Here is a 27,010-nt window from a genome sequence, read left to right on the forward strand (position 1 = left end):
GGATTTCCTGCTGTTTGGTTGCTGGCTGTGCTTGTGCTTGATAGCTGGATGCCTGGATGCGACTGGACACATGGCCGTGCCTGTACGAACCGACCCCGGCTACATCCATGATATGATGTAGATGCTTGCGGCCTGCTCAGAATGGAGACGCGGCATGGGGTCAGCCCACTTCTCCCTTGCGAGGGAAAACCACTTTTCTTGCTTTCTGCCACCGGCTTGGTGGCGGTCGTTGCCTTTAGCGCCTGGAGAGGCCGGCCGCGCTGCTGGGCGTGCGGGCAGTCCTCTGGACGCCGGAGGTTCGTCCGGCTGTCCGTGGTGGCGGCGAGCCTGGCGGTGGCGCTTTGGCGGCTGGGATGGGTTCGGCCTCAGAAGTGGGCGGTGGCGATCGTGCCTACAGGGCCGTCATGTCCGCAGTGGACATCACGGCCTTGCTGGCTGCCAGCAATGAGCCCCTCAGCCCCGCGTTTGTCTCCGAGGCAGTCCTGCAGCAGGCGCTGTGGGCTGTAAGTGATCGGTACGCGGTGTGTGGCCGTGGCCCTAGGCGAGCTCTGATTTTTAGGTCCCTCCGCGGTGAGGTCTGGACCTGGGAGCGGGACTGGGTGGTGGACAGTGACCCTCCCGTGTGCCCGCCGGGCCTGGTGCCGAAGCTGCTGGAGGTCGCCGTGCGCGCGGAGGAGATCTTTCGGGCGCGCTGTGCGCGGACCTTCTAGTGCTTTCCTGGGTCGTGCGCCTGTGGTGGTTCCCGTGCGGTGGCTGATCTGCTTGGTTGCTGGGTCAGTGAGAGCGGCCGCTTGGTTAGGGCATGCGTGGCGCTCGGTTCGCAGCTGTCTGTGCGCCTTGGCCTGCATGGGCCCCGTGACCCGGTCCGCAGCGTGTTGATGCGTGTGTGCCTGCGTATGCTGGTGCGGTGGTGTCTGGCGTTTTGCTTTCGCGTTGCGGGTTGTGTGCCGGTACGGTGCTGTGCACGGGTGCTGTGCTCTCAGGAAGAAAGACTTGCATGTGGGCGCGCATGACCTGTGTCAATGCAAAAGCTGTAAGAAGCAAGCTGAGCATCACACATTCACACGGCACCGCGCGTAGTGCTGATTTCACAGCGAGCCCGCCCACAAATACACACATATTATGCACGGCATAGTAAACCATCACATTCACCATGTGGAGGCTGTTCTGGGCCTGCAGAACGTCCACTAATGGGTCAGGGGGGATGGGGGCAGTGCCCCCACTGGTTGTGGGGGAAGTCACCAGATGGCAGGCTGCACTTCCTTGTGTACCCTGCCCCGACGATGGGGGGGGCTGGGCAGTCTCCGGCGTGGGGGCGACGTATGTCCATGATCGTCGGTGCTTGGGCTGGGTGCAACTTTGTTTATCAGGACGCAACTACATTAGGCACTTGCTTTGCCTTTTTCATGTCCCATGCACCCTGCCCCCACGGTGACAGCTTGGTTGTAGGTCTGAGGAGACAAGTGTTCCCCGGTCACGGGAAAAGGGGCTGAGGGGCGGTGGTCTTTTGCCTGGTGTAGTCCAGAATGACTTTCCTCTTAATTCTGCGCGGTCTGAGGAGATAAAAGTGGGTTGCCGTTTGCCGCAGGCAGAGTGCGCCACCCCCGATACAAGATGGTGGCTGCTGACTTGCGCGACTTTCCGGGCTTTCGTGTGGCCTCTCCCGACAACGTCCAATCACTCCCCGGGTAGCAGGGGCCGCTGCTGCCACGCTCGGCTTGCTCGAGGCGCTTGGTTGAATGCACCACATGCCACGTGCCACAGATACCGGTAAGCCCACACTGCTTTGCATGCCGTGGAGCAACAGCTTGGGCTACGTAACACGCGTCTCCGCACTCCGGTAACAATAGATGGTGCTGCTTATGTACGGCGCTGTCCGGCAGAACGCGCCTGCCGGCCTGCACTATTGCCGTAGGCACCACGCTTCCATTCTGCATCAAGCAAGTACCCACGCACGAGTGGGACGAGTCTAACTTCAACGTCTCTTGGTGGGCAAATAGGCAGTGGCATGGCACTCACACAACCAAATGCGCCCGCGCAGTCTATCGTGCTTGCTCACCACCTTGAAGTCAGGCCTAGCACTAGGTAGGTCTTCACATCTCCAAGGGGACCGCACTCCCTTGTCAGATCTCCAACCATGCATGATGAATGTTCGACTTTGCATGGGGGACATTCGGAGGCAATAGCAAAGATTGATACGCGGCGCTCGCGGTTTGCGCCAGTATGGTACTTTTTTTGGCACACCATAAAATTGCTGCTACCCTGCAAGGGCCCAACTGGGATTCGCCAATCCAAGTGTTGCTGCACATCGTACCAGTCGAAAGTATAGGAACTCTGAGTGCAAAGAGTCGAAGCTAAGCCCATTTAATCGTGCCAACGCCTCACCGTACAGCACTACCACCGCAGCCATCAGGCGCTAACGTCATGAACACGTGCGCACCCAGAACCTCCGGCGCATGCTTGCCAGCCTTTTTCAAGGCCAGCATCCTCGCATGGCGCAGAAAAGAAGGCCCGCATGCTGCAGGATGCTTCCGCATCGGACGTTGCACGTGCACAGTTTGCTCTGCAACGGAGACGCATCCGCTTTGGGCCGGAGATGATCCCTCCTCAGCCTACCACTCCTTTTGTCCTGTCGCATTCATCCGCCATAAAGTTGAATGCTGCAATGCGCAATGCAAGTTCATTGATGGAAAGGGAGGGCGTGACACAGGGGACCCCTGGTGTGACGCTTCTACCCTGCGGAGCAGGGGAGAAGCAGGGGCATCCGTGTGGCGCTTCTAGCCTGCGGAGCAGGGGTAGCCAGGAGCATCCCTGAGCGGGCGACATGCACAGCTGCAAGGCGCTAATCAAAACAATCAGCCGGCCGTAGCACAAGAGCTTAGGGTCACGGGATGGGGATGGGCGGGGTAGGACAGGATAGGGGCCCAGCAGGCAAAATGCATCCGGGCGGCCTAATCTGGGGCAGCAAGGGTCCACGGGAGGGGGGCGTGGGCCCCCCCGGCTGATGCCGACCGACCGCCGACGAACTAATTAATCTACGTTGTCTCTTTCTAACATGCCTATCAAACACCAAATTTCAAACCAGGAGGCCGATTGACCAGTCCGACTTGAGCGGCCACGCAAACCAGGAGCGCGCAACGCCGGCGGTCAAGTTTCGCACCACACCAAAGCATTTCTTGCATATACAAGAAGGCCTGTACTTTTGCCTGGCATTCTGTGGTGTTCGCCCGAGACCTTCGCACAACTCGCCTCTTAGCCAACTGCTGGCCTAGTCCTGACGATACACCTATTGCAACTTAAAGCCTGTGCCACTGCTACCGCGAGATGCTCCGGTAGGAGGGAGGTGTGACAGAGGATTCAACGCGTAATGGTCCCGCGCGGGCCACAGAGCCTTGAAAGCCTGATGTAAGGGCAAGCGGAATGGTTGTATTTGATGGAGGAGGAGGGCAAGAGCGAGGAGCGAAGCGCTGGAAGCGGTGCTGGAGCGGGGCCACCCTGGTGCTGCTGCTCCTCCTCGGCGCAGCTGCCGGCCAGGGTAAGTGCAGGGGGCGATATTTCATAAGCTGCAGTCGCTGCGGCTGCAGCTGGGGAGTGTGGAGGCATCTGGCCTGAATTTCGCGGTAGCTCCGACTAGCCTTGCTGCGCTTGTAAAGATGGCTGCCAGGCATGCCGAGGCTATCCAGGATATGGCTGAAGGAACTCGGACGGCCGGTGTGGACGGCCGTTAGAACCCTCGCACAGCCTTGCGTGCGCACACACACGCACTCGCTCCGACTCGACTGGCTCGAGCCTCCGCAACATGGCCGAAGAGGCCTTGCATTTTGTGCAAGCAGTGGGGTCATCAGTACAAGGGCTGGCGCTTTCATGGGGTTGATCCCGGGCTGCAAGTCCTGGCACCTTGTTTCACCCGCTTGGGGTCTGTTCCACAGGGTTTCTGCGCTTGAACTCGACGGCCTTCAACGTAACGCTGGTGCTCCAGCCTGCGACGGCGGAGGGCGCGGCGCGGCAATGCTTGTCAGTTCCAGGGCTCGACGGCCCGGGCATCCTGGCGCCCGCAACGCTGCTGCTGTATGTTATACAGGTGCGAGTGTATTGGTGTACGGGCAGATATTTGTTCCTGATGATGTGGCCGGAAACCACAGATGGAACTTCAGTGTGCTGGGCCCCACTGGGAGTAATCCATGGTTCCAAGGTACCATCCGTATGCCAAATGCGCAACGCACCCTCCAGGTGTCAGGCTCATCAGGTCTTCCACCCATAGCAACAATCTATCTGCCTGCCGCATCCCCCTCCCCATTCCTATGCAGGATGTTTTGACGCGCAATTCATACTCGTTCCAAGCGAGCCTGCGTACCGACCCGCCCTCCTATAACACGGGGGGCAGCAGTCTATGGGTCATGGACCCGTTCGGATCATGTAGAGCGCTGTTATTGCCCACGCGCATCGCCACGTGGTCGGGCGCCGTGGAGCTCAGCGTGATGCCGTGCTCTTACACGCTGCAGGTGCGTGTGCGCTGGGCGCGCACCCGGGGTTGCTTGGGGCAAGGGAGGCTGGCCTGGGATCAGGGTGGGGGGAGGGCGTGGCGGGTGCGAACAGCTATTGCCCTGACACAAACCTACCAGCCCTCACGGTTATTACGGCGGTCACCAGTTGGGGCCGGCGGGAGGAGTAGTGTTTGCCAACACGTGGCATGATGGGTGGCTGGGATCGGGCTTCGTGGGGAAAGGGACCAGCCGGCGCACGCCTTGCAAGCCATGGCTGTGGGCAGTGCTCCACGTTCAGTATCTGCATTTTCACTGCGTCCTGTGCTGGTCGCCGCTTGCGCTTGCGCAGTTTATATGCATGGAGTACAAGGTGGCCCAAGAGCTATCGCAGGGGGTAAGCTGGGTCGAAAGGGGTGCATAGTTGGTGGCGTCCAATGCGTGCACGGTTTGGGATATATGGTACCGTATGGCAAGTGCTTGACTCAACTGGCCGCCATGCTGCCTGGCTCGCGCAGCTTACGCTGCCGCACAACCTGTACCGCACACCCGAGCCGCCGCCGCTGCCGCAAGCCGTGCCGTACATCCCGTCGGCAACGGGGCCGCCGCCCGGCTACCGGCTGGTGACGTCGGGCGTGAAGCTGGGGCACGTGGGCGCCGTGCCGGAGGGGGCGGTGTTCTTCTCGTCGCTGCAGGGCTACCTGGAGAACGGGCCTATTGTGAATCTGGTTGGCAGGTGGGTGATGGGCAGGGCGCTGTGCTGCAGCAACCCAGCCAGCGAGCGGAGCGGGAAGGCCGTGGTGTGGCAGGCGCAGGACATTCGTCAGCGGTGCGCTGCAACCTGCAACTGCGCTGCTCGCCGCAAGAAGTACTCATTAAATCTATTTTATCTAATCAACCACTACATGATGCAACAGGTGGCGCCCCACGGGGCTAGACGCGGTAGTTGTTGTCAACGCTGATGACACCAGCAATGTTGTGGAGACGGTGATGACGGGGAACAGCCCAGCGGCGGGCGTGCACGGCGACCCGTCGCCCGCCGTGGGCATCGTCTGGTGAGCTAACGGCGTGCCAGGCAGGGCACGACGGGCCGGCAAAGATTATGTAGCCCTGGTTGAGGTCGGTCCTGCGCTTGCAAGTGGCTTGTGCGTACCCTTTCCCTGAAGCATGAATGGCAATACGCGCTCCTTGCACAACTCACAGGGTGGCGAGTCCGCTGATGCGCGAGCCATTGCCGCCGCGACCGGAGCAGGGCAGCCTCAGTACCAGCTACATTACGCGCGTGGAGGGCTGCGCCAGCTCGAACGCCGTGGAGCGGCTGCTGCTGCAGACGGCGGCGGGCGCTGTGGTGGCGCAGGGCGTGGTGCGCTGCATTTCCACCTTCTCGGAGGAGGCGGTGCCAGGCGGCTTCCTGGCGGCCGTGGAGGGCTACTACGTCGACGACATTGCTAACACATCGGCGCTCGCCGCCGCGGCCTCCGCCAGCGCCTCCGCCGACGGCACGCTGCTGCCCAGCATCGTGCAGATGTGGTTCGTGTGGGCGGTGCCGGAAGATGCGTCAGTGCCAGACCCCAACGTGGCCGCCGGCGCGGCGGGCTACGGGCTCGGCGGCGTTTGGGCGATTGCGCCGCGGCTGGCGCCCGTGCAGTCGCACCCCAACTGTTCGGATGCGCGGCAGCTCATACCTGCGACGCTTCCGGCGTCCTACTACGTCACGGACGCCAACGGCACGCGCGTGCGCTCTGAGTGCGGCGCGCTCAGCGCCGATGGTTACGCTTGCCCCAGCTACATGTGAGAGCCGCTTCAGTCAACGGTCATGGGAGTACTAGCAAGGTCTTGTGCCGCACGTGCGGGGTGTGCCAGCATGGTTCTGGGTCAGATGCTTGAGAGCTTGTGTATGTGTACAAATGTGCTTTCTACATACCTTTACTTTCAGGTGCTGCGGCGCGGCGCGTGGGCGGGTGGGCCAGTGCGGTGTCGTGGCGTCAGCCTGCCTGGTGAGTTGGTGTGAGGGACGAGCTCCTGTTACTCGCAGCAGTTCTTTTTGCTGGTGGGCGGACTGCAGTCCGTGTGCATTGCACTAGGTGCTGACACCGACGCCCCAATCCCGCTGCCCCTCGCAGCTCTCCTCGTGCGACCCAAGCTACGGCCTGTGCGGCGTGGTGCCGTCGGACCTGTTGGAGGTGAGGGCAGCCGGATGGAGCGCAGGGGTAAGGGAACGCGCTGGCGCAGGCGGGAGCCAGCCCTGTCCCCTGCGCTGGTGCGTGCCAGCGCGCATTCGGCAGCTAGCGTGCAGGCGCGCGGCAACCCGCCGCACCGCCTCGCCAGTGGCCACCATGTTTCAACACCCGCCTCTCGCCCGAATGAACTTTCCCACTACGGCTGACTTCCGCAGGTGACGGCGCATGAGGGCGTGGCGCTGGTGGCCCCCGCGCCCAGCCTGCTGGGCGGGCCGCCGCCCTACTCGGTCGACCTGGGTGGCCCCGGGTCGGACGTGACTACCTCCCCGGTGCGGCTCGCCTCCAGCGTGTACGTGCTGGACAAGACCGGCGCGTACCAGTACGAGGACGCACTGGCGCAGTGCAGGTGCGGCGGCCTGTGGACAGCATAGTGGGTTGTGCTAGTGCTGCCCGCGTGCACAGGGCCACGCGCAATGTTGGGTGGCCCGACGTTAGATCAGCCCAAGGCCGGCAAGGAATGCAGGATCGCTAAGCGCGGGTACCTACTTTGTCCTTTCCTGCCGCCGCTTCGCCTCCGGCGCCACAGGAGCCAGACGCTGCTGGGGCTCAACTGGACGCTGGCCACCCTGGCGGACGCCATGTCGTTTGAGGTGTCGCTGCTCACGCGTACGCCTTTCCTGCAACTGCTGGACAATCGTGAGTGTCGGATGAGGCAGGAAATGGGGATAAAGGCGGCGCAGCCGAAGTTGGCGGCAAGGCAAGGCGTGGTTGTTGTCCGTGGTAGAAGTGTTTGCTGAGGTACCGTTGACGCCGCCCTTTTAGAGCTTGTTGACGGTTCACCACCTTGGTTATCGTGCAGGCGTGGCGTGGGTCCGCCCCCGCCGGGCGACCGTGGCTTCACCAAGCTGCCTCACAGTGGCGTGGCAGGTGCGTCGTGGCACTGACTGTCTGCTAGGCGCTGAACAGGTGGTGCGACTCGGTGGGTTCTGCCATGTTAAGTTAATCATCATGCAGACTCACATGGTAAACCGCTTCCCGTTGTGCTTTCCTAACACGTGCACGCACGCTCTCTTGACCTCGCTTGCTCACATGTGTCCTCTTCGCTCTGTCGTGACAGGTTGACCAGGGCTCTATCCAGCTAGTGGCGGTGCAGGCGGCCGACTGCGGCACCACTGCATCCGTCATCTGCACAGCCACCTGGCCCGCGCTTTCTAATGCGCCTGTGGGTATAGACAACAGCAGCGGTAGCAGCATCACCACCGCCACCACCACTAGCAGTGCTAGCAGCAACGGCGTCAATGAAAGTAGCTCTGTTGCGCCGGTCAAGAGGGCACCGGTGCTGCGGCAGTGGGTGGCAGGTACGAGTTGCGGAAATGCGTTGCGGGATTGACGTCGCAAGCTGGGGCCCCGTTCACGCTCCATATGCCGTCTATTGTACATCCCGCCATGCTTGGCCAGCACCCGCCATGTGTTTATTGCTCACTACCTATTTTACCACCTCGGTCTGTGGTGCCATTCCGATCTCGCTGTAGGTCCACACAGCCTGAGCTACAGCCTGGTGGGCGTGGGTAGCCCCAACTCTGGCCCCACCTGCACCTTCGAGACCATTGACTCGCTCTTCACAGCCGACCAAATCGTGGCATTGGTGGGTCGGTAATGGGCGACTGCGCTTTTTGGACATCGAAACCTGTCAAGCGGCTTCTGTGTACGTCTGCAGCCTGCGTTTGGGACCTACCCCATTGGTTGGAAGCCGACGTGTTGCTCGTACGCTACCTTTCCCTGTTACGCAGCGCAAACGCGAGGCAGACTTTATCAACACCGGCGGCTTCGGTAGCGTCAACGGCGCCGGTAGCGTTGTGCCGCTGTTCATGAATGCCACCCTGTGAGTCTGGGCGCTTGCATTGCGTGATTGTTGCGATGCCTTTGGAGTTGAGCGTCATGCTCTCGGCTTCGTGTCGCCCAGTGGCCCAATCGGTTGACGAGTTACTGTTTGTCAAATGTAAATGTGCCTTGCAGCACCACGCCGATGGCTGGTTTGGCTCTGCGGCCGCTGCTCACCTGGTCTGCCGTCTCTGTGGAGTACGCGATTGCCTATGACGCAGTTGCCTCGATGGCCATACAGTACGCGAACGTCACAGGGGGCGCCAGAGGCATTCTTGACGGCAACACGGACGCTGCCGCATCGGCGGCGGCCGCCGCCGGCGGCCGTGCCGCGTCGCTGTCGTCGCCGCCGCCGCCCAGCCCCAGCATGGGCCCCGCTGTGGTCACGCTGCTGAATCCGCTGATCCTAGGTTCTCTGGACGGCACGTACCTCAGCCCCAACGACACGTATGGGCTCGTACCGCCTGCATCGCCGGCCGCTGCAGGCATCTCAGCCTACGTGTCCACGGCTGGCGGCTGGCGCGCATTCCAGCTCGACGTGGCGAACGGGGAGGTGGTGGTTGAGGTGGCGGGCTGCCGCGGCGGGCTGCTGGAGCAGCTGGTGGTGGTAACCAGCACGGGCCGCGTGTGGACGACGGCGATCGGCACGGGGCTGGCCTGCAGCGTGCCTTTCCGGCTGGTAGCGCCGCCGGGTGGCTACCTGATTGGCATGCAGGTGCACGCGGGCTCATTCGTGGAGGAGCTGCAACTGGTGTGGGGCACGCCCATGGCGACGCAGCCAGCCGGGGGCGGCAATAGCAGCGGAGGCGGCTCGCCGCCGCCGCACTCGGTGGTAGTGGCCGCGAATACGGGCAACGACGGCGAGCGTGACCACCAGCAGGCAGTTGACATCGGCATTGCGGTGGCGGTGGTGGTGCCTACGCTCGCGGTGGCGCTGGTGGTTGCGGTGTGGTGGTGGCGGCGCAGCAATGGTCACGGCTGGTGCGGCCGCGCAGGTGCCGGTAGCAGCGATTTGGCGTCGGAGGATGGAACGAAGACCATCAGCAGCACCGGCCCGGCTGACAGCGGTGGCGCCGACGGCCTAGCCGGCGGCAGGCACACGGGCACCAACGGCAACGGCGGCGCTGCCGCCGCCGGCACCGGATCATCCGGCTCGGACCGGTCTATGGAGCTGGCGCGTGTTGTCGTGGACGACGGGACAGGCACCAACAGCACCGTCGGCACGCTCGGCATCCTTATGTCGGGGACCGGCGACACCGACGTACGTGCGCGCACCCTCGCAAGCAGCCTGGGGACAGGCTCGGGTGTGGGAAGCCATGGCATTGCGGGCGGTAGCGGGCTTGGGAACTCGGACGGCGCGGGCGCCTGCCCGCTGCCGCGCACGATCGGCGGCGGCGGCGTGTCCGGTACCACTATGCTCGTCGACAACAGCGGCACTCACGACGGCATGAGTGGCACGCCAATGCTGTCGACGTCTCCCGCGGGAACCGGCGGCGGGATGGTTGGGCAACCGGGCACGGGCTTGTTGGGCAGCGACACCTCAGCCAGGGAGAACGCGGAGGCACAGAGCGGCCTGGCGGCAGCCGCGGCGGCAGCGGGAGTACCGCTGTCGTGCGAGAGCGGCAGGGTCGGCGTGGCAGCGGACGGCGTGCCGCAGGTGCTGAGCTTCAAGCGGAGGCGCAGCTCCGCCACGAGCCAAGCGATCTTCGGGACGCCACGCAGCGGCACGGGCACGGGCGCGGCCGCGCCCTCGCACCGTACAACGGCTAGCAGCAGCAGCGGTAGCGTGGCTGTGGCGGCTGCAGCGGCAGCTGCGGCAGCAGCTACAGCGGCGGCGGCTGTTGGGCGGCCGCAGTCAGAGCCCTCGGACGGCACCGGCGGTACTGGTAGCGGCGCGGCGCATGGCGCGAGCGCCGCGCTGAGGTTCGTGGACGGTAAGACGCGGCACCCCGCGCCTCCGTCCAATGCTCCTTCCAGTTACACCCCAAGGTCAACGCAGTCCAAAGTTAGTGACGCATACGGCTCAGCGGTGGCGGCCGCCGCCGCGGCGGCAGCCGCGGCAGCCACTGCAAACGGCGAGACCGGTGGGATTGCTGGCCAGCAAAGGGCAGGCGGGAATCCGTTGGCGCTTCCTGCGCCACAGCAAGCGATCTGGGCGTTGCCGCCGGCGGTGGCGGCACTGCAGCCACCCCCCGCACCAGTGCCGGCCGCATCCGGCACGCCACTTACGCCGGAGGAGTGGGCGCAGCAGCTGCACGCGGCTCTCTTCCACAAGGTCCTGTACGTGAGTAACGAACGCATTTCCTGGCTAGCTTTTGTGGTGCCTAAAAGTGCGCTCGCTTTTGTACACTTGACAGTCGAGTAGTTAGGTTAAGCGTCTTTTGAGGTGACCATTGAATCCTTGATTGCTCTGAGCGTCTTTTGAGATGACCGTCGAATCCTTAATTGCTTTGCCCATTCCATGCCTTGCTCCATACGTGCAGCAATGGCAGCCCAACGCACTCAGCGGCATGCACAGCCCTGCAGCAGCGGTGCCCATACCCCAGTCCTCCGCTTCCTCCAGCCACCACCCGCCGCACCCGCTTGCTGGCAGCGGCTCCGGCCGCGGAGTCGGCGCAAGCGCCAGCGCAGCTAGCGGCGGCGTCCTTGGCGCCAGCTCCGCCTCACCTCTGCAGGGCGGGCACCCGCTGTCTGCTGCGGTTGCGACATCGAGCACGAGCAGCGCGAACCCCATGCTCCCAGCGTCACCGCCCCCATCGCAGCACACGCCGCCGCTCGCAGCATCGCTGGCCAGCGGTGTGAGCGCGCAGATGCGCACTGTCGGCAGCGGTGCCGCGGCATCAACAGAGCACAGCGCGGCGCCAGTGCCGTCGCACCCTGGCGGCTATGACTCGCCTGCTGTGCTACAGCTGCCGCAGTTGCACCAGACGCCTCCGTTCGGCCCTAGCACCACTGCGTCGCCGACGGCGGCTGTAGCAGCTGCGGCGGCGGCAGCAGCGGCTGCGTCACGGCGGTTAGATCCGGTCGCGGCGGCGACACTGCAATTCCTGCAGAGCTCGACATTGACTGCCGGCTCGGTGCCGTCTCCAGGCGTTGCGGACGCTGCAGCCGCCGCAGCGGCAGCCGCCGCAGCGGCTGTGGTTGCTGCTGCAGCCAGCACAACTGCGGCGCACCAACAACAGACCGGCTCCGCAGCAACCAGCGCTGCGGCGTCGGCGCCGGCTGAGGTCTGGGCTGTGCACAGATCGCCGAGCAACGCGACGGCACTGGTTCCGAGCGGCATTTCGCCAGGGCACTCCATGCCGGCTTTCGTACCTGCATCGCCATCGATACCCACCGTCGCCGTCTCTGGCGGCAACGGCCCCGAGGCGGTGCCGGGCGCGTCGCTGGCCGCCGCGTCCGCGACAGCCGCGGCAGTGGCGTCGCACCTTGCGGCGTCCACTGGCAGTGGCGGTGCTGCAGGACCCGCCAGTGGCGGCCACGGCAACGCCCCGGCCCCTGGCGCCGTGCCGTTGCTGCCGGCTGTGCCGCATCGGCCGCAGCTGCCGGCCCCGCCGTTTCCGTCGCAGCATCAGCACCACGGCGAGGGCCCGGCGCAGCCCTCATCGGCGCAGGAGCTACTCTTGGGCCGGGACGTGCTAGTGGATGTGGACGACCCCACCACCTACCTTGGACACGGTGGGCTTGCCAGCTGCATTGCGATTGTGTTTGGCTCACTCTTGCGCGTGGTAATTGCCGAGGCCATGTTGCACGCACACAGACATTCGGAACTTCGCGCTCCCTCCTTACAGGCACGTCGGGCGTGGTGCGCCGCGGTATGTTGCGGCGGGCAGACGGCAGCTGGGCGCTGGTGGCGGTCAAGCTGCTCAACCGCCCCGACGACCAGGCGATTGAGCACTACCGGCGACACCTCAAGACGCTTCTGCAGGAGATGACCATCCTCGGGTCGCTCTCGCATCCGAACATCGTGAGGGTGAGCCAGACTGGGATGGGGAAGTCGCTTGGGGGCTTGGGTCGGTTGGGGCGTCTGCTGTGTACTCTTGAGCTTGTTACGGACGGTACGGCTGTTGCAGCTGGATCCAACGCGCGCTTGTTGCCCTCTGCCTTCGCCCGCCCCTCATACGTGTGTTGAACAACGAAACGGAAACGAGACCCGTGCCATACGTGTGTGTGCGTCCCCGCACATCCCCGCAGCTGCTGGGCGGCTCGGTGTCGCTGAGCTCGGGCGCCTCCTTCCTGGTGGAGGAGCTGTGCGGCCGCACGCTCAGCCACGCCATCTATGACGGTGCGTGCGTGCGTGTCAAGGACCCACTGGTCGCGCTGACGCTGGGCCCGCTTGCTCGCATGTTGTGCCACTGCTTCCACGGCCGCCTACACACCGGTGTTCTGTAGCCGTCTGGTGATCGGTACGTCAACACACGCCCCTCGCCGCTGCCCCCGCAGACTCCACGCCGTACAGCCTGGGCCTGGTGCTCCGCTGGGCCACCGACATTGCGCGCGGCCTCGCCTACCTCCACCCCAACGTGAGCACCGTGCCGCTGTGCGCTTGGAGTGGGCGCTACCCGTCCCTGCCCTTCCTGGCATGTTCTTACGTGTCGCCGCCATCTGTTCTGTACATACACACGCACCGCATCAAAACCATGTCTTGGTGCTTGCATATCACTCCGTGTTTGCACGTGCACACGCAGATCATGCACCGCGACCTCAAGCCGAGCAACGTGCTGTTGGACCACGCGGGTGTCGCCAAGATCAGCGAGTGAGTTGTGTGTGTCAGCAAATGGGGAATAGAATGCAATCGTATATTGTTTCCTGCTATCTACCACCGCCCACCTACCGTATTACGTTCATTGAGTTGCTTCGCTCTTCTCTGCACGCAGCTTCGGTCTGGCTCGCTTCAAGGTGCACACCACATTGGTGACGCGCGACGCGGAGGTTGGCACGGTGAGTGCTTTGCAGCCTTGGAACGCAGTGCGGGTCGGAGTGCGAGTAGAAGCGGTGTGGTGAGAGTGTTCTTGTCTCATCAAGGTAAATTTTTGACCAAAGCGGTAACAAGCCACAGTTATTCTGATTGTCGGTGCTGACACCCGTTGCCCCTCGCTTTCCCTGCGCTTGGTGTCGACCGTCGCGCCCGACAGACCTGCTACATGAGCCCCGAGGTGCGTCAGTGCTTGTCGCATGCTTCGCTGCTCGCACATCTACCTGGTCACGTAGTCTGTAGCACGGGTGCATCGTCAGGCTCCCTGAGAGCGCTGTGCAGCATTCAACTGACATGCACACCCACCTTTCTTCTTTTTCCCTGCAGTGCTTCGTCAGCAATGACTTCAAAGTCACAGCCGCGTGCGACGTCTACAGGTGTGCCCGGACTCGCACTACACCTTGCATGCCCCCCCCCTGGTTTGGGGGCGTGGCATCCACCTAGCCATGCACAAGCTTCTACTCACATCCACGCGCTGCCGACCCCGTCCCTTTGATATTCAAGCACGAACACCTGCCCACATGCTGCAAGCGCACGCCCTGGCACGCGTGCTGGCTTGCCCAGACTGCTAATTCCCCTTCCACCCCGCCCTGCAATGCCCAATGCAGCCTGGGTGTGATGATCAACGAGATCTGCACCCGCACGCGGCCCTGGAGTGGCGTCCGCACCGCCGTGGTGGGCTTCAAGGTGGCGGTGGTGGGCGACCGGCCCAAGCTGCCGCCGGAGGACAGCCCGCTGTGCCCGCCGCAGCTGCGCCGCCTCATCCGGGCCATGTGGGCGCAGCAGCCCGAGCAGCGGCCCTCCAGCGGCGCCGTGTTGGCCAAGCTGGAGGCGATGCTGGAGGCGGTGGAGGCGGGGCTGCCGCTGCCGGACGACGGCGACGGCGCGGCGGCGGCGGCGGCGACTTATCGAGGGCAGGAGGAGGCGGGGCAGGAGATTATGGGGCAGGAGGAGGTGGAGCGGGTAGACGAGGAACAGGAGCAATAGTTTACGGTTGTGCACGCGTGGTGGGCAGGGAAGGTTTTGCAGAGGGTTGGAAGATGTCGAGTGGCGGCCGAATGCCTGGGACGCTCCAAGGGCGTGCATTGTGCTGGCAGTCAGCGCAGCAGCGCGGCTGATGTCGCTTGAGTTTGGGGCATTACCTAGGTGCTTTGCTCAGGGGTAAGGAATAACCGGGAACTCAACGGCATTGCCTGCGTTTGCATCTAGTATGCATGGCCGGCTAGGAGTTGCACGCATCCTGCATGTATGCGAACGTGACGCTGTATCCCGTAACAGGCTTGCCTGGTTGTCATGCCGTTAACGAGAGCGCCGTGTGTGCTAGCATGTCACCTTTGTCCGGCCCTGCATGAATCACCAGATATACCGTCTCGGTGTGACCGCCTGTCCTCGGCGCAATGCCAACTCGTTCGCGTGCGGGGATGCGGCGTTGGCGTAAGACACCGACGGCTAGCCTAAAGGCCTGGTGTGCGGCTCGGAAGATGAGGGTGTTGCATAGGTGGGTGAGCTGCCGGATTGGGCTGCCGCATGAACAGGCAGGCGCCATTGGAGGCGGATCACGCACGGTCCATAATTATACCAAGTGCTAGCAGACTGTTTGAGGGCATGCATGGAAGCTTGGAGTACTAACACCCGAGTCCATCTGGCTCAGGTTGCGCGACATTCAGCGCATGACAAATTGGTTGGGGCAGCGTGTGGCCTGTGCGTAACGTGCGATGATGTGTAATTTAAACCTTCTAAGGGGGTGTGACATGTTGAACGAGACGGGCGGGGGAGCTGTGGAGCTTGCAAGTGGTGCGGCGGGTATTGTGGTGGCGCTGTCGGCGCGAGCGGAACCGCGGCGGGTACTGGGGGGCAGGCAGACGCCTTCGCTATGACAGTGATGAAGGTAGCGGCAACTTGTTGCGGCCGGCAGTGGGCGCGGGTGGCCAGCGCTGCTTTTTGGGTTCCCGCGTGTGTAGCCCACTCAGGTGGTGTTGAGTGGCGACGCGCACCGCCCTCCGCGCCAACAGGGTTGGCTTTAACACGGACTGGAGATGATTGACGGCCAAGCGCGCGTGCGCACGCGCACTTCTGTAAGTATGAGGCGCAGCACTTGGGGCACATGTCCACCACCCAGGCTGACTTACTCCAAGCCAATGACCCAGGTACTCGCATTTATAGGTTGCATAAGTGACGAATGGCCCTAACAACGTGGGGGCGTGTCGCACCCGTGGAGGGCACTGTAACTACAACCGGGATTGGAGCATGAATTACGAGCCCACCCTCACCAGCGGACTGTCACTCGTCGGGCCGACCAGGGGCCCCACATCCGGTGTACATGACTACTGTGCATCACGACACCGTTCCCTGTGCCCGAACACTCCAGCACTGCCAACAGCCACCCCAAAGCTTCTACCGCTCACACGCGACACGCAGGGCCTGCACCGGAGCTCGAGCTCCACCTGCGCCTGGCTGCCCCGCTGCCCGCCAGCCGCCACATATGACGTATCAACTGCGTCAGCAGATCCCTCTCGGCGCAACAAAAGCGCTTTACCAGTACAACACAGCACACCTTAATGCGGCACAGCACTCAAGCACTTCACAGCACAACATGGTGCCCGTAGTAATCATCATCCGTGCTGCCCACGCACCCCCCGACCCAATGCCACCTATCGGCCACCGCGCGCCACGCTGGCTTCCGCCGGCAGCGGCACGTGCACATTCCGCAACAGCCGGAATGCGGGGCCATACTCCAGCCCCGCGTCAGCCAGCTGCTTGTACACCTGCACCGTGTCGCGGGGCACGGGTGCGGAGGCACGTTGCGCGTCGATGGTTCGCTCTGCCCAGCGCTTGGCGGTGCGCTCCTGCCGCGCCTTCTCGGCCTGGCAACCGGCAGAAGGCAGGGCGGGGGCAGCACGGGCGCAGCAGTGGTCAGGTGCTGGGCGTCTGGTGTCGTGTGGCCTCATGAGGAGGGGAGGGAGGACGCCAGGTGTTCAGGTAATAATCAAAGCAGCCGGGAACCCGCACTCTGCCTCTCCCCCACCTGCACAGCCTGGCGCAGCAGCTGCTGCAGGGCTTCTGGGTCGGCGCCGGTGAGCACAGGCAAGAAAGGCGCGAAGCGCGGCTCGCCTGACAGCGCCTCCAGCCGGCCTGTGTCCGCCAGCAACGCAGCCCGGAATGCGGCGGGGTCCCTGAGGCGCAGAGCAGGTGCGGGGTTGCAGGGACCAAGCCGGCGGGGGTCATGGATGCGGGTTGGAAAGCCGCAGCCGCTTCGCCCCGCTTCGGCCCGTCCACTGCCAAACGCATCGCCGCAACATCAAGGGCATGTCCCTACCTGCAACTGCCGTCCTCGTTCAGACCGAACGGGTCGCCGGCCCCTGCGACTGTTGTGGTTGCCTCGGCTGCTGCCATGGAGGTGGATGCAGAGGCTGAGGGCGTAATGCCGTGTTACAAGGAGCGGAAACACTGGTTGGGGTCGATCTCAAGTCGTTTCCTACGGCAACCGCTGACGCTTGCTCTGTGGTGTCAATTTCAGCAGGGGCAGTCCGTCATTATTATGTTATCGAGAAAAGGAGCCTGCACGGATTGGCTCGAGGTTCGGTCTTGGACGGATTCGTGCCGTGAATGCAGCTCAATGAGGTGTCGTGTGAATCTCTCCGCCCGGGAGCGGTGTTGTGCAAGTTCGGTTGTGGCGCATGTCAGAGGGCTTCCCAGCGCTGTGTCGGAGTCTCGGAGAGCGGAGAAATTGGAAACTGTGCGCTAATGTGGCCTGTTTACACGCGGCTCTATGCCGGGTCACACGAGCTTGTACTTGAGCAAGCAGGCTCTCTCCCACCCCTGTTCCCCAACTCATACATTCACCCCCACACTGTCGGCGCACCACGGCCGTCACTGTTGCACCCCCAGCCAATCCCGACTCCGCACAATCCATCGCTTACAGTGTTCATCTTTAAGAAACACGGCCCGAGAGACCTCTTCCTCCAAAGGGGCCCCACCCTGGTCGCACTCCAAAGGGCGCCCACCAGCCGGGCAGCCTATGTGCAGCAGTTCAAGATCAGCGGAGCGCATGCCACGTGAAAGTACGACACTTCACTTGCATGCCCAGGTTGTACATTACCTGGGCCGAAACGGGATACGTATTACGGACACGAAGACCCAAACGGGGTGTCCATCCACTCTATACTCGAGGCCGTATGGTACCCCACCCTCCATCGAAATGCATGGCATCGAGCGCCGTGGGTGCGTGGGTACCGTACATTTGTAGCTTGGCTAACCGCACATCGTGGCTTAGCTTACCGTACATCCAAGCTTACCGCACATCGTATACCCTGCATATATGCGTACCCAAGTCGCCTCACAGCACGGTCCAACATGCATAACCTCGAATACACATAAAAGTCTGGGCCGTAAGTTGGCCGCAAATGCACGGCCTGCAAGGGCCAAACAGCGAGAAAGCATACACCCAAATGCTTTTCAGCGCGTCAGCATTACATATGTGTACAGCCTCAAGATGCTATGTACGTCCAGCACACATGTGGCTATATCCGGGCAACCTGCCCGGAACGGCACACGCTCCATGAAGCCTACATTGCAGAGTCGTGCGCAGTGCGCGCCCCGCGCTCGAAACGCCCGAGCGCCCAAGCGGCAGTGCGCAATCACACAACGCAACTAGTCGCTGTTGCTGTCGCTGTCATCTCCAACGCTCTCCTGCTCCACCGACTGGCCCGGTGCCGCCCGCTGCCGCTTGCTGCGGGTCTCGCCGCCGCCGGGCTTGCCCACACCGGGCTCCACTGCACTGCCGCCGGGCGTTGCGGTGGCTGCGGCACCGCCGCCTCCCTGGCTGTGGCCCTGCTGCCCCGCCGCCGGGTCGATGACGGTGGAAGGCGTGCTGGCGCTGGTGCGCAGGTGCTCCCACATGGTCAGTGCAACCTGCGTGCGCCGCAGCAGGTTGCCCTTGACTGCCGGCAGCGGCGCAGCGAAGGCAGCTTCAGAGCCCGTCATGCCGCCAGTGCTCGCGGCGGCGCCGCCGGTGGCGGCGCCGGCCCCAGCTGCTGCACTGCCGCTGCTGCTCTGAGGTGGCGGCGCCTTCCGCGCATCGACTGTCGCCGCTGGCCCTTGCAGCGGCGCCCCGGGGCCGGCCGCAGCCGCCATGGGTCCCGACCCCGACCCAGATCGCGACCCCGAAGGGTTGCCGCCGCCGGGCTGCCCTGCGGCCGCTGCCTGCCCTGCGCCAACACTAGCCAAGCCCGGTGCGGCTGCGCCGCTAGCACTGCCGCTGCCGCTGCCACTGACTCCATTGGCGCCCGGTGCCGCTGCCACCCTCGGCGCGGTGCCGTCCAGCTGCATGGGTGCAGCAGCGCCACCGCCGCCCGCGCCCATGCCAGCCCCTGGGGTAGCCGTGCACCGGCCGCTTGTGCCGGTTGTGGCGTCAGCAGCTGGGGCGGAGGTCTCGCGCCGCGTAGCTACCGCCACCGCCCTAGCCGCCGCCGCCGCGGCGTCTGCACCCACCGCCAGCACTGCCGCGGACGGGCCTGCTACAGACCCGGCCCGCGTCCTGGCGTCTGCACCCGCCGCGAGCGCCCCGCTGTCGTCCGTGTCATCGTCCTCGTCGTCCTCGTCATCCTCCTTGTCGTACTCATCCTGTGTGATTGCAAGCCCATAACAGGGCATATAAAGTGATGCCGTGCATGGCCCGACTGGTCCGAATCGCCCCACGCCCACCTGGCCCCACATGCCCCCACATGCACCGGATGCCCGCTCATCCCCTTTCCAGAACCCCACACACACCCTCCCTGACCCCATGAGCGGACCCACCACAATCTGCTGCAGCTCCACGAGCTGCTCAAGCACGTTGGGCCCCGACAGGCTGGCGGCGCTGGCATTGTCGCTGAGGCGGGCCAGGTGCCGCAGGAAAGCGCCACCAGGCTGCGCGCCCGCCGCACCGCCGCCGCCGTCGCTGCTTGGTCCCGCAGCCTCGCCAAAGCCGTCACCGATGGAGGCCCTCCGGGCCTTGAACCCCGAGCGCTTCCCTCCGGACGGCCCCGTGGCCGCCGCCTCCCCAACGCCGTCTTCTCCAGCGCGCTCCGCGTCCGCCTCCGGCGAGGCCGCCGGCGCTCTCCGCTTCAGCTGCTGCCGCCTGGCCTCGGCGCCCATGGCGGCCGGCAGCTCGCCCAGGCTCTGCGAGCAGCTGGGGCTGGAGCCGTCCGCCACGCCGTATGAGTCGCCGTCGGGCAGCATGCCGCCCGCACCCCCGCTCACGCCTCCGCCACCCGCCCCGAGGAAGTGCCCTTCCGCCGCCTTCCCGGTGGACGTGCACTGGCCCGCGCCAGCGCCCGGCGCCGCTTGGTCTACTGTGTCCTGCGGGCCGCCGCCGCCGCCTCCGGTGCCGTCGCCGGTCCCGCCCGTGCCGTCTGAGGTGGCTGACGAGGCCAGCTGCTCGGCCAGGCGTTGTATGCACGCCTCGGCCTTGCGCGCCAGACCCGTCATCAGCTGTGGCAGGGGCGGGCGGGAGGTCAGGAGGGCGGCGGCGGTCAGGAGGGCGGAGGCGGTCCGGGGGGAGGCGGTCAGGATGCGGTTATGGCATGACGACACCGGGCAGCAGGGGTTGCGGCGGCGGGGAGGGCATGTCGTCAGGCCGCCTCCGCCCCGAGCCTCGGTGCACTTGGAATTGGGAATGACTTCATCGAAGCCGCCCGCGCAGGCACACACACGCACACACACACACACCCACACCCACACACACACACACACACACACACCGCGCGGCTTTGACTCCCCGAAACACACCTCTGAGGAGCAGAAGGGCTGGCTGAGCAGGTCTCCCAGCTGGGGCGCGCGCAGCAGCAGGCCGGTGCGCTTGTGGTGCTTCTTCAGGATCTTGACAGTGGCCGTGTACGCCAGCACACTCCAATGCACCAGCAGCAGCACCTCGCCTGGGGAACAGATGGTGGCGCGGGCAGGAGCGCGTGAGTAAATGAGTGTTCGGGTTGTGTTTGTGGTGGTGGGGACCGGCAATTGCGCGGGCGTTCTTGCACAAACAGGGAACGGTAGTGAGGCATGCGGCATGTGGCAATGAAGCCCATTGATGTGGGAACGGTGCAGGGACGCTCCTGATACCAGACATAAACCCACAGCAACACGCATGCAGCCCATGGTCACCAAGCTAGTTGTATCCAGCCGGCCAGCCATACATGTCATCACCCCCAGCCCACTGCCATGGACCCTACCATGGAAGTTGACAAAGCGCTTATACAGCTGTGCGCGCTGCTCCGTCACCGCCTTCAGCGTCGCGCGGCTATCTGCCGCGGCCACTGCCGCCGCCGCCGCGGCCGGACTGACGCCCGCATCTCCCGCCGACCCCGCGCCTGTCGCTGCCGCGTCACCGGTCGCCACCGCGCCGACATCGCCGGCCGCTGCCACCTTGCCATCGACCTGCGGTGGCGCGCCTCCCACTGTATATGTTTCTTCAGGTGCTGCCGTGCCATTGGCTGCTGCCGCCGCTGCTGCTGTGGCGACGGCCAGGCCTGCGCTGGCGGCCCTGGCGGTGGCGGTGCATTGAGCCGCCTCGGCTTCCAGCCGCTCCAGCTGAATGACGCAGGTCTCCTCTCGCTCCAGAAAGCGGTCATTCAAGCGCTGCAGGTGATCCGTCAGCACGACCGTGAACTTCGCCTCCTCGTCGTCGGGGGCGCTGCTGGCGGTGGCAGTGGTGCCCTCGTCGGCCTTGAGTTGCTGGCCCACAGCGCTGGCGCCCTCCGCCCGGGCGGGAAGTTGCTTGAGCTGCTTCTTCAGGTGCTTATAGATATGGAAGAGGCACTGCAACTCCGGCAGATCTTCTGCCGTCGTCCGCAATAGCCGCGCGAATTTCATAGTTACTCGCAGGCAGCGTTTGAGATGGCGCCGCTGATGCGGTATTGGTCAGCCCCGCGAGCCTCGCCAGTCCCTGTGCTTTGAAGTGCCGATAATTTGTCCCTTTGGACTCTGCGAACGCCGCCAAGCGTGTTCCCTTTGCACCAAAGGCGAAAACTCCTTCTGACCGAGCAGGAGCACAGCCGAGTGTGAATTATGGGCGCAACTGAAAATCACTTTGATTGATGTCTGAAAGCAACAGTGGGGCCACGGTATACGAGCAGTCCAGGCCGTGAAGTTGGCCGCTTCACAACGTGGAATCTAGTGTCCAGCCAAATACTCTTTGAAAGTATTCCGAGTTCCGCAAAGCAATTTGACAAAAACGGTTTGCGGACGTAGTGAATGCCGGCGGATTGCGGAGCGAATCTCCCTTTGGAGAATTGTAGTCTAGAGAAGCGCTTTCTCTAGGGCGACTATATTCAACAATGACGTCATCCAGGCTTGTCCTGCTCGTCGAAAACCCGGCTTGCGGTCACCGCATGCCTTCATGACAACCTTCTACCGCCTCCTGCGAACTGTCCCCCTGGACACGCCTGGCCCAGCTCAAGCTCCGCTACATCCACGTACGTATCCTTCTCCGACCCGTCTGCAGTCAGTCTACCGTTTCGCGGATAGCGATACCCAAAAGCTCCAAGTTTCGGCGTGTCGGCCGTGTCAGCATCACCGTGGCTGTGCACCCCGCGTGTGCATCCGTTGGTCCAGCTTCACCCTTGGCTTCACATGCCTCCGTCTAAACGTCCGAAAGTCCGATATGTGTCGTGAAAACCGCACCGTATGCCTAATAGCCCAGCACAGCGGTACGGGTGAGGATGAGAGCGTTGGCGAACTCCTGCAGCACGTGAATAGGAGAAGCGACAGGACGACAGTGAGCAGAGCCGCGCAGGTGCTGGAACAGCAGGGAACAAACGGGGACAAAAATGTGGCGCTCGGACTTTTGGTAGGTATCGATAAGTACCTCCAGCGCCGTCTGGGCGGACTTCGTTTCCGTTTTAGCACACAAGCACGCACGCATACTTCGGCACGGCCCCACGCACCTGCTGGTCCAGCTTGCTGTCGGCGTTGACCAGCTGGTCAACGCGGTTGAAGATGTACTCCTTGGCCGCCTCACCGCCCGGGCCCAGCGGCGGCACGCCCGCCTTGAATTCGCGCAGCGTCACGAAACCCTGCGTGCGGGCAGGCGAGCCGGCAGGTGGGCGGGCGCACAGCAAGGCAAGGCAGCCGGGCCTCCAGGTCAAGGCGTTAATGGGATAGTGGGATGCAGCACGCCCCAACCCCGCAGTCACGCCTCATTCTCCGATCCCGACACCAACCCACTTGCACTGCTCGGTGCGGCCATGGGCGCAAGCCAGCTACCTCCACCACATGCATGCAGCGCGTGAGCATGTCGGACCCCCACGCTTCGCAGCGCTGGCCACAGCCCCACCCCGCTACAGCCGCCTGCCACACCGCCCCAGCCCGCCCGCCACCCGCCGCGCCCCTTGCCCTCACTCACGTCCCCGTCCTTGTCGAACACGGACACCACGTCCTTGTCGATGGCATCGTCGCTCACGGCGCCATCCAGCGCGATGGCGGACAGCAGCTCGTCGGTCGTCAGCGTGCCGTCCTGTGTGAAGAGCGAGAGAGTGTGTGTGTCAGAGAGCAGTAGGGAAGAAAACACCCAGGAATGTACCGTACCACATGCAATGCAGAGTGTGGATGTGTATGTGGCGGGAGGAACGGGGTGTGTGTAGACCATAAGCACGTTAGCTAGGCAAATGGCGGAGGCTGCAAGTACGGTACGTAGCTAGCCGCCAGTACGGTACGTAGGCATATGGCGGAGAATAACAGATTGCAGATGCAGGAGTGCAGGCAGGGGGGTGGGGAAGCGAAGCATATGCATAAGCGCTGCACTACGCGGTAGTACCGTAATTGCCTTTCAAACCCTGCGCTGCCCCGTCACAGGATGGGCCTCAGTACACCGCTCCCCTGACCGCGGTCCTGTCGCGCCCAGGTTCACCCTGCGCCCCGCCCGCCCACGCATGCGATCCCGCGACCTTCCAATGCACCCGCACAAGCTGACACTTCGCCTCTGCCTCCACGCCTTTCCTCCATGACTCACGCCGCTCCTCCACGACCCGCACCCCACTCGCCTCCCACCTGGTTGAGGTCGAACAGCTTCATGGCGAAGTCCAGCTGCCCCTCGCCCGGCACCAGGAAGTCCACGTCCTCAGCCACAGCCTGGGGGTACCGGACGTGCAGCCGCGTTTGTGCGTGTGTTAGCGCGCGCGCGCGCGTGTGTGTGTGTGTGTGTGTTAAATAAAAACAACAAAACGAAGCCCAGACGGCGCGCCGGAGTTACTTACGGATACCTACCGATACCGAGCGTCTTGTAGCCGCGTCGACCCCGGTAGTCATACTTACCCGCAAAAAGCCTGGAACCCCCCCCTCGGGCGATCGACGAACGACCTGACCCCGAGTGGCACCCATATGCATTGTATGCGCCGCGCCCTGGGCGCGCTACAACGGTGACCCAGCACGCCTAATGCCCTGATTCCCGCTTGTGTGTGTGTGCGTGTGTGCCATCAGTGTGTGGCGTGCGTTTGCGGCGTGGGGTGAGGCTGTGAGGCTTAGGGATGCAGGCGTGCCTGGCCGTTGACGCAAGGCCGGATGCCGAGGCCGCAGGCGGGTGTTGGCTGTGTCGGCCGCGGCCCAGGGAGCCCCCAGGTGCCGCTAGTGCACCCGCATGATCGCGGCATGCATGGCCCCGCTGAGCAATGCGCCTGCCTGATCGCGGCATGCGTGGCCCCGCTGGTGTATTTGTGCACGCCTAGGCCGCGGCAGCACCCAGCGGCCCGCACCCTCCCCGCCTCCCCGCTCCAGAACCGGGACCTGCCTGCGAGGTGCGCAGCAGCTCCTGCTTGGTGATGACGCCTGTTTGTGTATATGCATGTGCATGTGCAGCAGAGAAGGAGGTGGCAGTGCCGTAAGCACGATTGGTCGGGGCGGGGCCGTGACTGATAAGCCTAGCTAGCGGAGCGATTTTACCCAGCCCCATCTGGCCCTTTGCGGGACAACGGTGTGGATAGCCCACCATGTGGCTACTTCCCAACACCGTAGCCCCTTCTCCGTGCGCCAAGCCCTTATCCTTTGTGTCCTGCTGGTTCCCGTCAAGCCCCCCATGCGAGCTCCCCCCTGCGGGCTTCAGGTGCGCACCGTTCTTGTCCTCGTCGACGAACGCAAACTGAGGCCGCACGATGTCAGCAAGACTGGAGTAAGGCGAAGCGGCCAGCGCCGGCGCGCCGCTGAGGGTGATGCCTAGCGCCAGGCCAGCGGCAAGCGCCTGTGACGCCAACTGCTGGGACGGGCGCGCGGCCGCGGCGATGACGGAGCGGCGCTGTGCCGGGGCAGCAGCCGACGACACGCGGGTGCGGAGAGACTGCATGTTGACTGTGAGTCGTCAAAAAGAGTTCCACCTGTGCGTGCGCCGCAATTGCGATAGCGTCAGAAAAAAATGCGTGGAGCAGGGTACCGAGTTCGCAAGCGTGGTCTACAGGGTGCGCGATTTGCACAGCGGTTTGGTCCCCGAATGGAAAATACTGCTATTACAAACAATTCAAGGTGCTCAAATGGCCCTGACCTGAAAGTTCGGGTGATCGCTTTGCAAGTCTCGGCGGCTGCTCTCTTCACACGCGCTATTGTCAGTCGCGACCCAGGTGCAGCTAGCTCTATACAAGCAAGCAGAGATTTCTTTAGGTGCAATTCACACAGTTTACACCAGGGATCGCAATCGGCCAACACTGCCATGCATCTACTTGGTTTTTTGTGACTATGGCTTAGATTATGTTCTCACAAGCGTCAGGAAATCCAAAAAGTTTCAATCAAACCCAGCACAGCACAGAGCAGGGGAGCATCATACTTGCTGCAATTCGCAACACCTTTTGCCCAGACACACCTAGCACCACGGCTCCTGTCACTGGCTGCTTGTAATACTGTATGGACGCCACGAGACGCATTTTTATTGGCGTGTTGCAGCGCTACCAGTGCGCCAGCAGGGCGTGGGGTTCGCCACGCTTCTTTAGTGGTGGACGCCTGCAGCAGGTCGGTTTCTTGACGCTCGCGGAGACTGGTGCACCCTTCACCCACGACACTCTGGGCCTTATGCGCTTATGGCCACCGACAACGGCGTCTGGTGCCGAGCCCCCATACGTGTTGTATCCTTGCCGCCGGTCCTTTACCTCCACCTTGCGCCCCTGTGTAACTCCGCAGCTACTGCATGAAGCCCAGACGTGCGATTCCAGCCGCCGTGAGGCAGTTGCCCACTTGCTGCACGAGTGGGACAGCGCCGCTAGCACTACCTCGGCCAATAATGCCGGCGCGGGCCAGGGCCAGATACAGCAGGCGCACGCGCAAGCGCAAGCCAACGAGCTTCTGCGTCTGTGCGCGCGGCAGCAGGCGGTGGACGACGCGATTAAGGTGCGGGCGGAAGACGTCCGAGGGCTCGAGGATTCCCGCACGGCGTGTGATGTGCGCTGGCACGTTCATTGATGACTGTTCAGCAGGGCGGGGGCGCCAATGCGCTGCACGGGGGTACGCGTTCCTGTGCGTGGGCGTGCTGGGGGACATGCGTATCGTGTTTGCGCTCATAAGCAATGTTTGCTTGTACGTCTTGTCCCATGCCGCACGTGTTGTGCTGCCTCTGCCACAGGTCATCGCGGCCATGGAGCGGCGAGGTGTGACGCCTGATGCTGACACGTTTACGCAGCTGCACGACGTATTCTCGTACTTCCCTCAGCCGCTCAAGACCACGAAAACTACAGCCAGCAGCAAGACCTGAGCGGGACAGGGCCCTGGGGCTGCTGTGCAGCAACAGCACATCCTGTCCATATGCCCAGGCTGGTGCTCGCACATGACGGGAGCCCGTCCGCCAGTGCGCCCTGGACTCGCGCCCAGTCAGACCCAGACTGATAGCCCTTGAGCTGGGGCCCCGGGGCGAGCTGCGTGGGCGCCATCACGGACATGGCCCTGCAGCACGAATGGAATGTGATGGTGTTCAAGCACCCGCTGCCATCACACATCGTCTTGCGCTGGCCGCTGGAATCGTCGGTGCACGGCGGTAGTGGCATTGACGTGCCTGCTCGCGGTGCAGCGTGCGGTCGCCGACATGGTTTACCACTGCCCAAGTCCCCGGCCCAGACCCATGCCGCACATGCAGACCCACATGCAGCGGCGCCCATGCAATCAGCGCGTGCGACTTCATACGTCATGGAATTTCTGTGGACGGTGCTTGGCGGATCTCCTTCCGGGCTTGTCTTGCCAGATTGTTGCTCGCTCATTGCATGTGTATGTGACTTCGGTTAAGCCGGTGCAGTACGTTTGGTCGGAGCATTGCAGCAGTATGGCGGTGAGTATGGTGGTCTGGTATGTGAACGCGGCCGCATGTGCCGGGCTGGCAAGCAGGGATGCGTGTATGTACCGGATATTAGGGCTGAACCGGACGCGGATCCTTACTAGATTCCGGTAGGTTGTAGCGTGGAATGGCAGACGCCCTGTCATTGAGACAGTCACCAGTGGTTGAGGGAGGTGTAAAAGTAAGGAGCAATGTGGCAGCTGCAGGAATGTTCTCCATG

At 63.5% G+C, this 27,010-nt stretch overlaps 6 protein-coding genes across 6 annotated transcripts; 3 read left to right on the plus strand and 3 right to left on the minus strand.

The window, feature by feature from the left end:
- The first annotated feature begins 207 nt into the window (after nucleotides 1-207).
- CHLRE_02g111526v5 (uncharacterized protein) lies at nucleotides 208-2,859 on the plus strand. Its single transcript, XM_043059894.1, has one exon. The coding sequence runs from the start codon at nucleotides 354-356 to the stop codon at nucleotides 708-710; it is 357 nt and encodes a 118-aa protein (XP_042927528.1). The 5' UTR covers nucleotides 208-353; the 3' UTR covers nucleotides 711-2,859.
- Nucleotides 2,860-3,067: 208 nt separating this feature from the next.
- Nucleotides 3,068-15,757, plus strand: CHLRE_02g111550v5 (uncharacterized protein). The gene is made up of 25 exons (XM_001699869.2): nucleotides 3,068-3,535; nucleotides 3,930-4,081; nucleotides 4,308-4,502; nucleotides 4,834-4,878; nucleotides 5,000-5,217; nucleotides 5,399-5,536; nucleotides 5,685-6,272; nucleotides 6,418-6,478; nucleotides 6,605-6,664; nucleotides 6,877-7,067; nucleotides 7,248-7,357; nucleotides 7,521-7,588; nucleotides 7,779-8,019; nucleotides 8,194-8,306; nucleotides 8,452-8,543; nucleotides 8,678-10,826; nucleotides 11,026-12,220; nucleotides 12,334-12,515; nucleotides 12,737-12,827; nucleotides 12,986-13,065; nucleotides 13,231-13,298; nucleotides 13,420-13,483; nucleotides 13,678-13,698; nucleotides 13,845-13,894; nucleotides 14,126-15,757. The coding sequence occupies exons 1-25, from the start codon at nucleotides 3,421-3,423 to the stop codon at nucleotides 14,502-14,504; spliced, it is 6,666 nt and encodes a 2,221-aa protein (XP_001699921.2). The 5' UTR covers nucleotides 3,068-3,420; the 3' UTR covers nucleotides 14,505-15,757.
- Nucleotides 15,758-15,761: 4 nt separating this feature from the next.
- CHLRE_02g111600v5 (uncharacterized protein) lies at nucleotides 15,762-17,207 on the minus strand. Its single transcript, XM_043059895.1, has 3 exons — nucleotides 16,834-17,207; nucleotides 16,543-16,690; nucleotides 15,762-16,381 (listed from the first exon to the last, which is right to left on the minus strand). Exons 1-3 carry the CDS (start codon nucleotides 16,908-16,910, stop codon nucleotides 16,169-16,171), a joined length of 438 nt encoding a protein of 145 aa, XP_042927529.1. The 5' UTR covers nucleotides 16,911-17,207; the 3' UTR covers nucleotides 15,762-16,168.
- A 53-nt stretch (nucleotides 17,208-17,260) lies between these two features.
- On the minus strand, nucleotides 17,261-21,587 carry CHLRE_02g111650v5 (uncharacterized protein). Its single transcript, XM_043059896.1, has 4 exons — nucleotides 20,726-21,587; nucleotides 20,286-20,431; nucleotides 19,314-19,988; nucleotides 17,261-19,139 (listed from the first exon to the last, which is right to left on the minus strand). Exons 1-4 carry the CDS (start codon nucleotides 21,363-21,365, stop codon nucleotides 18,168-18,170), a joined length of 2,433 nt encoding a protein of 810 aa, XP_042927530.1. The 5' UTR covers nucleotides 21,366-21,587; the 3' UTR covers nucleotides 17,261-18,167.
- A 48-nt stretch (nucleotides 21,588-21,635) lies between these two features.
- CHLRE_02g111700v5 (uncharacterized protein) lies at nucleotides 21,636-25,114 on the minus strand. The gene is made up of 7 exons (XM_001699639.2): nucleotides 25,021-25,114; nucleotides 24,597-24,856; nucleotides 24,277-24,314; nucleotides 23,541-23,621; nucleotides 22,897-23,007; nucleotides 22,439-22,567; nucleotides 21,636-22,233 (listed from the first exon to the last, which is right to left on the minus strand). The coding sequence occupies exons 2-7, from the start codon at nucleotides 24,823-24,825 to the stop codon at nucleotides 22,183-22,185; spliced, it is 639 nt and encodes a 212-aa protein (XP_001699691.1). The 5' UTR covers nucleotides 24,826-24,856; nucleotides 25,021-25,114; the 3' UTR covers nucleotides 21,636-22,182.
- Nucleotides 25,115-25,248: 134 nt separating this feature from the next.
- Nucleotides 25,249-26,981, plus strand: CHLRE_02g111750v5 (uncharacterized protein). Its single transcript, XM_043059897.1, has 3 exons — nucleotides 25,249-25,481; nucleotides 25,650-25,856; nucleotides 26,089-26,981. The coding sequence occupies exons 1-3, from the start codon at nucleotides 25,377-25,379 to the stop codon at nucleotides 26,215-26,217; spliced, it is 441 nt and encodes a 146-aa protein (XP_042927531.1). The 5' UTR covers nucleotides 25,249-25,376; the 3' UTR covers nucleotides 26,218-26,981.
- The last annotated feature ends 29 nt before the right edge of the window (nucleotides 26,982-27,010 follow it).

This window comes from Chlamydomonas reinhardtii, chromosome 2 (genome assembly GCF_000002595.2).
Source record: "Chlamydomonas reinhardtii strain CC-503 cw92 mt+ chromosome 2, whole genome shotgun sequence".
NCBI classification, from domain to species: Eukaryota; Viridiplantae; Chlorophyta; class Chlorophyceae; order Chlamydomonadales; family Chlamydomonadaceae; genus Chlamydomonas; species Chlamydomonas reinhardtii.

Coding starts and splice junctions, on each gene's coding strand:
- CHLRE_02g111526v5 (XM_043059894.1), top strand. CDS start 354: ATGGGTTCGGCCTCAGAAGTGGGCGGTGGCGATCGTGCCTACAGGGCC.
- CHLRE_02g111550v5 (XM_001699869.2), top strand. CDS start 3,421: ATGGTTGTATTTGATGGAGGAGGAGGGCAAGAGCGAGGAGCGAAGCGC. Junction 13,066..13,230: donor TCGCCTACCTCCACCCCAAC/GTGAGCACCGTG, acceptor GTGCACACGCAG/ATCATGCACCGCGACCTCAA. Junction 13,895..14,125: donor GCCGCGTGCGACGTCTACAG/GTGTGCCCGGAC, acceptor TGCCCAATGCAG/CCTGGGTGTGATGATCAACG.
- CHLRE_02g111600v5 (XM_043059895.1), bottom strand. CDS start 16,910: ATGGCAGCAGCCGAGGCAACCACAACAGTCGCAGGGGCCGGCGACCCG. Junction 16,691..16,833: donor AACGAGGACGGCAGTTGCAG/GTAGGGACATGC, acceptor TCTGCGCCTCAG/GGACCCCGCCGCATTCCGGG. Junction 16,382..16,542: donor TGCTGCGCCAGGCTGTGCAG/GTGGGGGAGAGG, acceptor GCCGGTTGCCAG/GCCGAGAAGGCGCGGCAGGA.
- CHLRE_02g111650v5 (XM_043059896.1), bottom strand. CDS start 21,365: ATGAAATTCGCGCGGCTATTGCGGACGACGGCAGAAGATCTGCCGGAG. Junction 20,432..20,725: donor GCGCTTTGTCAACTTCCATG/GTAGGGTCCATG, acceptor TCTGTTCCCCAG/GCGAGGTGCTGCTGCTGGTG. Junction 19,140..19,313: donor TGGAGCTGCAGCAGATTGTG/GTGGGTCCGCTC, acceptor GCAATCACACAG/GATGAGTACGACAAGGAGGA.
- CHLRE_02g111700v5 (XM_001699639.2), bottom strand. CDS start 24,825: ATGCAGTCTCTCCGCACCCGCGTGTCGTCGGCTGCTGCCCCGGCACAG. Junction 23,622..24,276: donor AGCTGCTGCGCACCTCGCAG/GCAGGTCCCGGT, acceptor CGGTACCCCCAG/GCTGTGGCTGAGGACGTGGA. Junction 22,568..22,896: donor TGTTCGACAAGGACGGGGAC/GTGAGTGAGGGC, acceptor GCCCGCACGCAG/GGTTTCGTGACGCTGCGCGA.
- CHLRE_02g111750v5 (XM_043059897.1), top strand. CDS start 25,377: ATGGACGCCACGAGACGCATTTTTATTGGCGTGTTGCAGCGCTACCAG. Junction 25,482..25,649: donor GTGGTGGACGCCTGCAGCAG/GTCGGTTTCTTG, acceptor GTAACTCCGCAG/CTACTGCATGAAGCCCAGAC. Junction 25,857..26,088: donor CGGTGGACGACGCGATTAAG/GTGCGGGCGGAA, acceptor CCTCTGCCACAG/GTCATCGCGGCCATGGAGCG.